General features: G+C 42.5%; 1 protein-coding gene across 2 annotated transcripts in view; it reads left to right on the forward strand.

Annotated features, from left to right (window-relative positions):
• Positions 1 to 14,423, forward strand: part of LOC136872076 (inactive pancreatic lipase-related protein 1) — a 344,511-nt gene that overhangs the window by 316,842 nt on the left and 13,246 nt on the right. The window contains exon 7 of one of the 2 annotated variants that reach the window (XM_067145939.2): positions 5,657 to 5,843. In XM_067145939.2, coding sequence (XP_067002040.2) covers positions 5,657 to 5,843 — 187 coding nt within the window. The remainder of the gene's footprint in view (positions 1 to 5,656; positions 5,844 to 14,423) is intronic. The other variant, XM_067145944.2, reaches the window with a different exon arrangement.

Raw genomic sequence — 14,423 nt, forward strand, 5'->3', positions numbered from 1 at the left:
ATGTACACTTGTTCTCTGCTTTCAGTTGAGATAATACGACATTTTACATGGTGCTTGGACACTACTGCCCAAGCAGATGTCATCCCTGCTCACAGACACATAGCTGACTTATGTAGATTGTAGAATAAGAATGGTAAAGAAGCGAAATGGCTTTTAGTGCCGGGAGTGTCCGAGGACATGTTCGGCTCGCCAGGTGCAGATCTTTTCAATTTACACCCGTAGGCGATCTGCGCATCGTGATGAGGATGAAATGATGGTGAAGACAACACATCCACCCAGCGAAATTAACCAATGATGGTTAAAATTCCCGACCCTGCCGGGAATCGAACCCGGGACCCCTGTGGCCAAAGGCCAGCACGCTAACCATTTAGACATGGAGCCGGACATACGAATGGAGAATAAGGTTAACATCTAAAGTACGTTCCCATACATTTTCTATTCCATGTCACGCGTACTTCAAGACTATATTTTTGGCGCTGTAATATAAGGCAAATATTTTGCATGAATGGCCTGTCGTTGCAAAGAATTATATTTCATTTCAGTTAGAATTAAATTTACTGATTTCTAAGTTCAGTAATGGAAAACAAATCAACATTACCATTGCGGACGATTATATTATACATTCTTTGACAAATATCAACGAACGCATCAGATTATCTTGGCGTTACCTTTAGTGATGCACTGATGACATTGTCTTTGATGAAGCTGCGGTCATAAAGGACCTGAATATAAACAACAAAAAATTGTGCATTTAGCCCTTAGTGAAACCTGATTAGAAACTCTGCATCATTAATCAGCATATCTGGCCAAGTCCCATACACTGATCAGCCAGAACATTATGACCATCTACCTACTACTCATCCAGGCGATAGTAGCGTCACCTAACGAGGAATGGCTGCTAGTCAGACACACGCGTGCTGTCCGTGTGTAGAGCGCGGAAGACGCGCGATCCATCTGAGTTTCACCGAGTGCAGATTGTGATGGCCGGGAGGTTCGGCATGCGCATTTCGGAAACTGCATGACTTGTCGGGTATTCGAGGTGTGCTGTGTCTTTAACAAGTGGCGAAACCAAGATGAAACCACGTCCAAACGTCTAAAGTTTGTAGTTGGTAGACTTACCAGCGAAATCTGGCAGAACTAGCATCAGACTTTAATGCTAGGCAGAGTACAAGTGTGTCTGAACACACAGTGCACCAAACACTCCTAAGGATGAACCTCCGCAGACGACGACCCATGCCTGTACCAACGTTATCACCATGACATCGGCAACTACGACTGAAATGGGCATGTGACCATCGTCCTTGGACGTCGGCGCAGTGGCAGAGCGTTGCATGGTCTGATGAATCACGATACCTTCTTCATCATGTCGATGGGAGGGTGCGAATCCATCGTCTTTCAGGGGAACAGCTCCGTAATACCTGTACTGCGGGACGGAGACAAGCTGGTGGCGGCTCAATTATTCTCTGGGGAACATTCACGTGGGTACCCATGGGTCCAGCGGAACTCGTGCAAGGCACCATGACGACCGAGAAGTATCGTGCACTGGTTTCAGACCACGCACGCCCCTTCGTGACGATAAGTTTCCCATTTTTCAGTAAGGCCTGGTGCGTGATGGAGTGATTCGAGGAACACAGTGGCGAGTTGTAATTGGCGTGCTGGCCCCCCAACTCGCCACATTTTAACCCGATCGAACACATCTGGGATGTGACTGAACGTGGCGTCAGAGCTCATCGACCCCCTTCCAGGAATTTACGGGAATTAAGTGACTTGTGTGTACATATGTGGTGACAACTCCCTCCAGCAACCTATCAAGGCCTCATTGCTTCCATACCAAGACGCGTCGCCGCTGTGATCCATGCCAAATGTCAACATACCGGCTATTGGGTAGGTGGTCATAATGTTCTGGCTGATCGGTGTATATCCCCTACAGTGTGCACTGTTAGTAAAGATTAAAAATAGGTTTTTAGATAATGTATATAAGTTACTGAGAGGAGCTGTGAAGAAAATCATTGGACTTCCTCACGACTGTTCAGATGGAATGATAGGCCAATATGCTCCAACAAGCTGTCGCAGACTGGGCTTTGTGTAATCTAAATGGGAGGCATCTTTGCAACTCTTCAGCATCTGTAACCGTCTGCTCCGAGTCAAAGATGCCCACCTCCATCCTGTCAGAGACTTACGCTGTGAGAGGAAATCTGTCTTTGGTATTTTAAATCTCAACGAAGCTGATAACAACAATTGGACGGGCAGGCGATTAAGAAGAGTCTTAAGGGGGAAAGCCTTTCACACATGGGCTTCTCCCTCCTTGAGAGGAAGGGGCTTCTCAGTATTTGCTGACTTACCCTAAGCCAACTTTCGGGTGAATAATCGTAGTGGATTATCGTCTTCAGAGTGGACAAACGTCGTTAAAATATCGTCCAACATCTCGGCGGTTCGAGCAGTCCCTCGAAGGTGCACAAGTACAACCCGCTGCCGTAATTTTGAGTGCGGTGTGACTAAAACTTTAGGACACATGCTTGGTGTCTGTCCAAAGGGAGCACTGCAAAGAAACAATCGCCATCACAGGGTTAGATCAGCTCTAGCTTCAGCATTAAGGGAGATGAAGTGGCAAGTTTATGAAGAAATACGCTGCGTGTCTTCTACGGGATCGAAAAGAAGAGCCGACATCATTGCCATTCCTCCAAGAAAAGCACACTTCTTTAGTGTTAGGTCCCGCTATTCGCTTTTAAAAAGACATTGAGCAGGCGATTGAGGTTGACAGAGAAAAGAAAGATATTTGTGAACCATGCCTCCCATATTTAAGCGAATATTACAACATCCGACTTGAGTATTGGTCAGTTAAGGGATTGCTTTTTGGTAGCAGGGTACTACAAAATACACCTGGAAGATCTTGAAAGGGTTAGGTATCACCAGAAATACACTCAACAACATCATAATAGGCATTATCAAAAACTGCACCACTACCTTTATGTTTCAAAATTGTCAATCTAGCTCACTTTATTTGATAATCCCCTATGAATGTGTTGTATTCTGTAAACTCCAAACAGTTTCTTTTATTTGTGCATACGAATAGTTTATTACTTCAAATTGAAACATTACGTCTACTAGCATTTTTTGTAAAAAGTCAGGATCCTTTCATCACACACACAGTAGTGTGCTGATGTTCTTGTGAAATATATATACTGTACCAATTAATGAAACATTTAAAAAAAAATCTTTATCTCGAAATTAAACTAGCTTAATGCAACATTTGAGAAATGTGATTTTTTTTTAATCTTGTGAATCCTGAGTCCAATCTTTGAACTTGCTATTCGATAATCAGCCCAGCGTTACATAACAATGCTTAATTATTTATTTTATAATGTTCAATGTTAAAAATGCTTACTCACGTAAGTACGATGATAAGAAAGGCAGTGACAGTAAAATAAATCTTTGTGAGAAAGTAAAGCAATGATCTATCATGACAATATTTAGTTAGGCAGAAATAATCCACACGATAAATCAGCAAGTGCCTCGTAATATTGGTTATGTTATTACAGGTGACCGAATTTAAGGGCACATTAGCAAAATTTCATGGCATGGTAAAGTGTTACGATATTCTGCTTGGGAATCTACGATCTAAAACATCATAAAATCGGGCCTCATAAATGTCCCACAAACATAAAATAACGTCGGTGCTGAAGGGAGCAAAGATCGGTAAAGATGGTCTGTCGTTGAAGGTTTACTCTTCTTAGTATTTTTGTTTCTCTTCTTCTTCTTCTTCTTCTTCTTCACGGATTAATTATTTCTAATTTTATGCTTCTCGTGTGAGTGTTTAGTACCATGCATGGTACTGAGTTACTATGTAAATTTCTACACTCTGGGTGTTAATCTACCTCAGTTAGTGCGTTTCTCTCCTATGTTCAGACGTATTAGCCCCTATTTGTCATTTTGGTAACATCATCATCACTTTCATATCCCCTTGTCCACCTCCTACCGGTGTGGATGGTACTTCTCTACCGGTGCCTCTCCCTTCACCACTCCTCTTCAGTAACTGTATTCCATTCCAGTCTCTTTTTTCTTGTACTGCTATTGGCAGAGTGTATCCATCTTGTTCTGGGCCTCACTCTTGCCCTTTTTTTGGAATATACTTTTTTCCTGCGTTATGACTCATCATCAAAATACAGTACATTTTCTCCCCAGAGAAAGAATTTAGTGATAATTAATTGCATGTTTTCAATTATTAGTTTTTACATTCGTTAATTACATTTTTGGATATATTATTAGTAATCGGTGTAAGGTAGGTTGTCTGGATTCAATAATTTAATTCATCTTCATATTTGAAAGATGTAAACTAAGAATATTGAAATACGTTATTACGTGAGCCATTTTGATACGAGCATTAGAATTATCACTGTGTTACTGGTTTCAATATGCAGAGAGGCCAGCTCCAGAGCCTAAATTTTGTCGAAGTAGATAATAAATAAATAAATAAATAAATAAATAAATAAATAAATAAATAAATAAGGACATAAAGACATATGAGATAGAAGGAAATACATATGCTAAGGATATGATGATGATGATAATGATGATGATGGTGATAATGATGATGTTCTTAAGGGTCTAACGTTGACCTTATTGTCCCTGATGAAACGAATTGAAAGAATGACGATCAAAACTGAGATATAATAATAATAATAATAATAATAATAATAATAATAATAATAATAATAATAATAATAATAATAATAATAATAATAATAATTTCGTGTGGCAATTTCTAGCCGAGTGCAGCCCTTGTAAGGCAGACCCTCAGATGAGGCGGCATCTGCCATGTGTAGGTAACTGCATGTTATTGTGGTGGAGGATAGTGTTATGTGTGGTGTGTGAGTTGCAGGCATGTTGGGGCCAGCACAAACACCCAGGCCCCGGGCCACTGGAATTAACCAATGAAGGTTAAAATCCCCGACCCGGCCGGGAATCGAACCTGGGACCCTCTGAACCGAAGGCCAGTACGCTGACCGTTCAGCCAACGAGTCGGACAAAACTGAGATGATAAAGTAAATTGAAACAAAACAATCAATGATAGGTCTATATACAATCAATGCCTCATTTTTTGGAAGTGAATAAAAACAGCGACTGATATTTGATCGAAAATAAGACACTGATTCATAAATATCTGTATCATAAAACTAAATAAGGAGCACATTTTAAAACCGAGCGATTTGGTCACTAGGTTAGGGTCGTACAGCTGTGAGCTTGCATTCGGGAGATAGTAGGTTCGAATCCCACCGTCGGAAGTCCTGAAGATGGTTTTCCATGGTTTCCCATTTTCATAGCAGAAAAATGCTTGGGTTGTACCTTAATTAATACCATGGTTGCTACCTTCCCAATACGAGCCCTTTCCCATCCTTGCGTCGCCGAAAACTTTCAATATCTTAGTGTGACGTTAAACCACTATCAATATAATAATAATAATAATAATAATAATAATTTTCTTTCATTATTATAAAAACCAAATTTGCAGCTTAAATATCACTATAAGTTTTGAATGCAAGTATTTTTGAACAACTAATTGACTAATGCTGTACCTTGTTTTAGACGCACTGATTGTACTGGGTTGCATGCGGTGTGTAACACACTTTACTAACCTCTGCCTCATGTCCGTCCTTAGATTCCTGGGTGCACCGCCCCTTTGTTTCAGTGGTGTGCAGTCACCTGATAGCACCACTCTATTTCGCTGAGTCCATCTACAAGCCGAAAGCCTTTGCTGCCATGAGATGCGCCTCCTGGACTGAGTACATTGAAGGACTGTGTCAAGAGTGCGAGCCAACCTTCTTCGGACCTCACACGCCTTCCAGGTACAAAAACATCATTCTCTAGACACCATGAATTAATTCCTAAGTCATTACCCGTGCTAGGATTTCTGTGTAAATACTTATTTGTCTTTTAATTGGCTGCGGTTAAAATTTTGTCATATCTTTACGAATTAGGATATTTGAACTGATTTAAAACGAATTTTATTTTCAATATTTGTTCATATTTCCAGTTCTGTGCATGATTTTACATATTTGAAGAAAACTCCCATATGTTTACAAACTTTGACGTTTTATTTTATATATTCCATATTTTATGGTTTTAAAGTTATTAGTTTCAGAACATAATTTATAATTTATTCTAATAGCATCAGTAATTCAAAGCTAAATTTATATTAAATATAGAAAAATGTTCTGCTCCATGAATGTTTTCTTTTCTTTCTTGCCTGGCTTTGGGCATTTCACACAACCGGCTGTGACTCACATCAAAAAGGTTAAACTTCTGTACTGTGACTTGAATTTAAATTCTTATTTTTGTGGCTTTCATTTTTAAGCAATACATCTCTTAACCTTACTGTTTTTATTAGTATTAACATTTGATACTATGTACTGTAGACAATTATTCTTTAAATTAATTTTTACCTTTTTAATGAAATAGCCAACGGCCGTAGCCGTGTTGAAACACCGGATCCCGTGAGATCTCCGAAGTTAAACAACATTGGGCGTGGTCAGGAGTTGGATGGGTTGCCACGCGCTGTTGGTGGGGGGTAAGGGAATGGAGGAGCGGAAAGGAACTGGCCACCCTACCGCACGTAAACTCCGGCTCAGGAATACCTCTGCGGAGGTTCGGACCTGCCTTCGGGCAGAATAACCCTTTCCGTACCTTAATGAAAAATACTCCATTGTGAATTTCTTTAGACCATATGAAAGGACATATTTATACATTTTTATTGTATATAAATCCCAGCTCTGGTCAATACTTTCTAGCCTTCTTCTGACTGATGTTAAGCTAAAAGAGATCTCCATGTAATCACCTAAGTTTTTAAATTCCTAACTGGAAGATCTCGTCATTACCCAAAAATGAATTTCTTTCATCACTACAGTACATCCTCAGTTACAACCCCTACCATTTACTTGAGGAGGTCAGTTGGCTATATGAAGGCATGATGATACAGGACATAAATTCGAGTAAATTAAACTAGGATATATTTGAGGAGAAGACACACGTGGAGAGAAGTTGAACAAGGGTTCATTTGTAGACTCATTGATTAGATGGAATGACATGGGAGATTATTTTAGATTCTTTAAGTAAACGACAAAACATTGTAAAATACATATCCTCAATATTAATTCGAAACATAAGCAACTGGGTGTTCACATTGAAAAAATTAAGGAACAGGTAGAAGTAAAGATGTTAGACCAAGCAATGCACAAGAATGAGGTCATGAAACGTTAGTAGAAGAGATTGTTATTTAGGAGACCTATAAGGAACATAACTTTATTTAGGCAAAGATGTTCGTGACCCCATGGATTGGTATTAAAAGGCATAGTGCTAGCCAGTAACGGAAAATTTTAGAAGCGGTTATTTTATTACCGGGAATTGACAAAATAAAAGCTTTGAGGTATTACAGTTTATAATGTACAGCATATATACAGTGTCTAACCACATATTGTCTACGATACACTTTTAATTATTTCCTACTATCATATTTCAACGGTATTATTAATTTTTTCACAAATGAAATGGCATTTCTGTGCCTGCTACATTGCCCACAGACTCCATAAATAGTAATGCTCTATATAGGGATACCAGAAGTCACATTTTACCCCGGACAGACCTGTATTTAGGCTTTTTTTTCCAGTGTTCCAAGAGAGTCCAAATGGGATGCAATACCTAAATCGTCGATTGAAAATTCCCGCTATTTCTAGGTATCGTACAGTTTTGTAAGCTTATTCATACTTAGGGTGTTCAGAAATGATGGGCTCTACAATTGTTCCGTGTTCACAGGAACCATTTACTGAACAAACGAATACAGATTAAATCACAAATATTCCCCGCCAGTGGTTATGCACTTATGCCATCGTTCTGGCACCTTCCGTATTTGCGTATCAAACCATTCTTTGGTGGTATCCCGGCGCCCCTGGTGGACAACTGCACGAAGTTCTTCATTGGTGGTGAACTTATTACCCCGCATGACCTCTTTGATTGCGTCGAATAGGGCTTAGTCTCTAGGTGCCAGATCCGGTGAATATGGAGGATGTGACAGCACAGTAAACCGTAGTTCACCCACGGTACCAATAGTCGGCGACTGGCATTGTCGTGTTAGAGCAGAATGTCACGGCCCCATTTTCCGTGGCGGCGTTGTTGAATGCGTCGGTGGAGTTGGTGCAGTGAACTGCAGTACCGATTACTGTTGAGGTTCGTTTTGGGAGGGAGCCTATCTCCCAGCAATATCCGTTCCTGATCCCAGAACCCAGTCGCCATTTGTTTCTGCACGTATAGTCTCGGTCGTGTCTTCTTGGGACGAGGGCTCCCAGTATGCTTCTACTCCATACACTGGCGTTTCTTTTCTGGAGTTTCGTGAGAGAACCATGTCTCGTCGACGGTGTCCAGACGCTCAAAGAACTCCACTAGATCTGCACTGTACTGTTGCGCCAAACTGTTGGCAAATCTCCACGCGCTTCTGTTTCTGCGTATTGGTGACGGAATAGGGTACCCACTGTGCACACACCTTCTTCATCTTCAAATCATCATGGATGATAGTGTGGAGAGTTCCCCGTTATAGACCTGTTGCCTTCATTAGTTCATCAAACGTGATTCGCCTGTGCTCTATTATCAAGTCATTGACACGCTGGGCATTGTTTGGTTTGCGTCATTTCCTGGACGCCCAGTGCTTTTGCGTTTTTCAGCACAGTCCTTGCCATCTCTCAACTCTGATACCCAACGGAACACAGATCTGTGGCTTGATGCTGTTTCCCATATATGGTTACTAACCTCTTGTGGATTTCTGAAGCTGTTACTCCTTCCCTCCAGAGAAACCACACTGTCCACCGTTGTCCATGCTTGTCTGCTTCCATGTTGTCTGATCGATGTCCACCAACGTACTCGCAAACTGCAATGGGCCAAGTATGGGAAGCAGCAACACCATCTAGTGACGGTAGACAGTACTATAGTCTATGTACACGCATACCTCGACACACATTTCAAACTGCTACTTTTCAGGGGTTATAAGGGGTGGGGGTGCCAATCATTGAGCGTTAAATTAGTTACATTCGAACAGTAAAGTGTGTGTATGTATCGTACCCTTGGAAACGGGCAATTTGGGAGCAGTATGTGCAGTATGTATGTCCAACCCTTGTCCCGTTTCTCTACGGGGTCGGGTTTGAAGTGTGGGGAATCTTCGTAGCGACGTTTTTTACGACCGGATATTCTTCCTGACATCAATCTCATCAGAGGAGTTATGAAGTGAAATGAATGAAGTGATATATGATAGTAGGAAGAGAGCCTACTCCTGTCGAATAGTAGCAAGGCTTGACGTCTCCATCCGACGGACGAATCACCTTCGACAGTGGCATATACCCTCACTCCATGTGAACACTGTGGAGAGGTTTGGAAACGAATCCAGGCTTTTCACACGCAATGTAGTGATTTCGAATGATGGTACTCTAACCGGCTAATCATGGTGTCAGACCATGCAGATTTGACCCCTTACTGATCATGGCCACTAGGCGGGCTTTGAACAGTAATGAGTATATTCTAGCGTTCCTTCTGCTTCACTATGTCTGAATCAAATGCTGCCATGCGATGATTTTTTCACAGGTGGTCAGTGTGTAGACCAAAATCAAAGAAATGGAGTTCAAATAAAATCTAAGACAGTCTTGTTTTTGAAATGCCTTTATGAAACGAAATGATTAATCTTAAACAAAAGAAGGAAAAACTGAAGAATTACAGAAGAAGGAAAGGGATGTACACTCATGTACATAAATATCCAGAACACCTACAAATACTAGAGATAGGAAATTCATATTCACAGAACATGTGCATTAGTATGTTCTGAAGAAATGATTAGCATTTAAACCATGTTGGCCCTCAGGTTCAAGGTCCACATCGATATCACGGCGCACCACCACCAACTGGTAACTGCGCCTCTCATCGTCACTATAAACCGAAGGTAATGGATCAGTGTAACATGAGTAGACATCTAGGATGCTTCGCAGACGTATGCGAGAACCGTACCGTCAAATGAGTGAGTTTGATAAAAGAGCGTATTATTGGCATGAGAAAACGTGATGCATCCATCCGAGAAATTGCTGCTCGTGTGAGACCAAGTGTGTCGCCAGTGCAATAGGTGTGTACAGAATGGTTCACAAAAGGCCGTAGAACACGACGAGATGGGTCTGGTCGCACCGCCCAGACCATCCCCGGAGAAGATCGACACCTCATCCGAATGCCATTGCAGGACAGATCTGCGTCCTCCTCGGCTCCGGTGCAGCATTGGGACATTGTAACACATAGTACACTATCAGGAGTGACAGTCCGTCGCCGTTTATTACGGTCTGGATTACCGGCGCGACGTCCACTTCTCCGCCTACCTTTGACTAATGTGTATAAACATGCTAGACTGCAATGGTGTATGGAAGGACGTCACTGGAGACAGGAATGGCAGCAGATAATGTTTTTGGATGAATCCAGGTTCTGTTTGTTTGAAAATTATGGCCGCATTTTGGCTCGCCGCAGACAGGGGTGGAGGCATCACATTGACTGCATTCGCACAAGGCATACAGCGCCAACTCAAGATGGTGTGGGGTGCTATTTGGTACCACCACAAATCACAGTTGGTGCGTGTCCAGGGCACTGTGACCAGTTTGACCTACGTTAATGACATTCTGCGACTCGTAGCCATACCCTTTCTGCACGACACCCCAGACGCCATATTTCAGCAGGACAATGCGTGACCACATCTCGTTGCACGAAAACGTGCTTTCTTGTTGTCACAGGAAGTCAGACTGTTGCCCTGGCCCACCCGATCACCGGACTTATCGCCAATCAAAAATGTGTGGGATATGGTGAAACGACGTGGGTAGCGCTCTGACCAAATGCCAACTACCAAAAATGAACTGTGGAACCAGGTGAATGCAGCATGGATGGTTATACCCTAGGACACCATTCGCGCCTTATACGCGTCGATGTCATCACGTATGGAACAAGTTATTAGTGCCCATGGAGGACTCAGTGCTTACTGGGAAACAAGACACATGCTGAACCTAAGTGACTGAAATGTTAATCGCTTCTGGAGAACATAATAATGAACATGTCCTGTGAATATGAACTCTAGTCTTTAGGTGTTCTCTTTTTATTTATTTCAATTTGTTTTACGTCGCAACGACACAGATAGGTCTTATGGCGACGATGGGAGAGGAAAGACCTAGGAGTGGGGAAAGAAACGGCCGTGGCGTTAATTAAGGTACAGCCGCAGTATTTGTCCGGTGTGAAAGTGGGAAGCCACGGAAAACCATCTTCAGGGCTGCCGACAGTGGGGTTCGAACCCACTATCTCCCGGATGCAAGCTCAAAGCTGCGCACCCCTAACCGCACGGCCAACTCGCCCGGTGAATGTATACTGGAGAGACCAACAATCAAGGAAGGAGACAAAAACATGAGGGGTTACTTTACTTGGTCCATAGATGGCCGAAATCGAAGAAAGAAGAATGAAGTTCCTGGTAGGTGTCTGTCTACGTTTGCGTGGGCTGACTCGAAGACTACCGAACGGACTTCGAGGCGCTTTTCGCCGTCGTGTAGATCATTTGCCGAGAAAGCATTGGTTTATGAGATTTTGATCTGTAATAGTGGAGAGGCTAGCTGTGGCGATTTTAATGAAGGCTATCAATAAGAAATATACTTTGCTATTTGCTTTACGTCGCACTGAGCCAGATATGTCTTATGGCGACGTTGGGATAGGAAAGGCCAAGTAATGGGAAGAAAGCGGCCGTGGCCTTAATTAAGGTACACCCCAGCAATTTCCTGGTGTGAAAATGGGAAACCACGGAAAATCAACTTCAAGGCTGCCGACAGTGGGGTTCGAACCCACTATCTTCATTACTGGATACTGGCCCCACTTAAGCGACTGCACTGTCGAGCTAGGTATAAGAAATATAAACGACCAACCGAGCACTTTATTGATAGGGCGTATGCTGCCTCAACGGCAGACCCTGAGTATGAGTGGAAGTCATTTCTGAGCATAGAAGTATCTACAGAATATTCCGTGATCGTATATACTTATCAGTAAAAGGTAACCCACGTAAGATTTTATAGTGTAGTTTGCAGTAAAAAATTAACCTTACAATTAGGAAAAAGTATGTGATTAATTACGTATTCTTTACCAAAAATGTGTTTATTCATATCAATAATCTTATAAAGATGTTTTTAGCGTTTGGCTTTTATCGCCGGGTGTGTTCGAGGACATGTTCTGTAACAGCTTTTTCTAGTACACCCCTATTGGGGTGAGCTTCATGTACCGCTGTTTGTTGTCTGTGAGTTTAGGTGTAGTTGTGCGAACTAAGAATGGGAAAGAGGTGGACGGGGGATTCGAATTCACCAGTCTCCCGAGCACGGAGCGATCGTAACTGGCAGTGCCGCAATACACTGAGCTAAACCTTATTAAGGTAAGAATACCTTTTACAGTAATTGAGGGGCCGATGACCTTCGATGTTAGGCCGCTTTAAACAACAATCATCATCATCATCATCATCATCATCATCATCATCATCATCACAGTATTTGATTTGCACGAATGACTGAGGACGTGCAATATTCCGTACTGTACACAGGACGCAGGATACGGCCAGATCAGACTTACTTCTTAGACCGACTGACCAGATCAGACTTACTTCTTAGACCGACTGACCAGATCAGACTTACTTCTTAGACCGACTGACCAGATCTTCGGAAGGAAAACAAACATTCAGTCTTGCATTAGAGTCCTTACATTGCAGCCAGCCTGACGAGTCTGGTCAACTCGCCCGATTGGTTCCGTCAACTTTGAACCGAACAAACGTATTTGATTTTTCCTCAGAGTCTAACCAGACGACTTCACACGACTCGCGCAATATGACTGAGATAATAATCAATACGTTTCCTGATGAAATGAAATTAAATGAAATCCTGTATGGCTTTTTTAGTGTCGGGAGTGTCCGAGGACAAATTCGGCTGATCAGATGCAGGTCTTTTGATTTGAATCCCGTATGCGACCTGCACGTCGTGATGAGGATGAAATGATGATGAAGACGACACATACACCTTGTCCCCATGCTAGCGAAATTAAAAAATTATCGTTAAAATTCACGACCCTGTCGGGAATCAAACCCGGGACACTAACCATTTAGCCATGGAGCCGGACTTCCTGATGTAAAAACTACTTAAATTGAACTGATGAGAAATGAAATACCATTGTGGGGCCAACGTGACAGAATAATCAATTAAACTATTACAACAAATGTAATATATATTTACAATTCGTCACACCAAAACTTCGTGACGCCTATAGGATTGGCGTTCCTCAGGGAAAAATCAAGAAACGACCACTCGTATGGGGGTTCATGACGACGCAGTGTCGTCTATGTTGCCACAGTCGCGTGAGGTATAGTGTTCTTACAAGAAACCACATATCAGTAGGTTATCCTTGGATCTTCCAATCCCAAGTCGTAGCCTGTTTAATGATTCAATTTCGATATGAAACCAGCCTTGAGGGACAAGAGAGGAAGAAGTATTGAAAGTTTGAGGCGTGTAAAAGCAATTTTATTGAACATGTTTCCCACAACAAATATCAGATTAAAATTTATAAAATGTCCGCCTCTGTGGTGTAGTGGTTAGTGTGATTAGCTGCCACCCTCGGAGGCCCGGGTTCGATTCCTGGCTTTGCCATGACATTTGAAAAGTGGTATGGGGTCCACTCAGCCTCGGGAAGTCAACTGAGTAGAGGGGCTTCTATATCCACCTCAGTCACCCTGGAAGTGGTTTCCCGTGGTTTCCCACTTCTCCTCCAGGCAAATGCCGGGATGGTACCTCATTTAAGGCCATGACCGCTTCCTTCCCTCTTCCTAGTCCATCCCTTCCAATCTTCCCATCCCCGCAAAAGGCCCTTTTTCAGCATAGCAGGTGAGGCCACCTGGGCGAAGTACTGGTCCTCTTCCCCAGTTGTATCCCCGACCGAAAGTCTCACGCTCCAGGACACTGCCCTTGGGGCGGTAGAGATGGGATCCTTCGCTAAGTCTGAGGCAAAAACCAACCCTGGAGGGTAAACGGATTAAGGAGGAAAGAGAGAGAGAGAGAATTTATAAAATTGGGAATAATGAAAAATGTATGTTGAAGTTTTAAATTCAGATATTTTATAGCTGAACCGTAAGGACTGATGCAGTGGCTGTTGAGAGGAGAGTTTACGGCTGGTTGGTCTGGTCTGGTGTTAAATAACCGCGACCTGTACCAGAACCTCGCCCGCCTCATCCTGGATAGACTTTTCCGCTCGTCGGCATCAAAGTATGGTCGCGTCGACCCTGCGTCCAATGTAACTGTAGCCTTAGGAGTTATTTCCGTTTTAGTGCAGGCGCACGAATGGCTCAATAACCGCAT

Source organism: Anabrus simplex, chromosome 1, assembly GCF_040414725.1.
Source record: "Anabrus simplex isolate iqAnaSimp1 chromosome 1, ASM4041472v1, whole genome shotgun sequence".
NCBI lineage: Eukaryota > Metazoa > Arthropoda > Insecta > Orthoptera > Tettigoniidae > Anabrus > Anabrus simplex.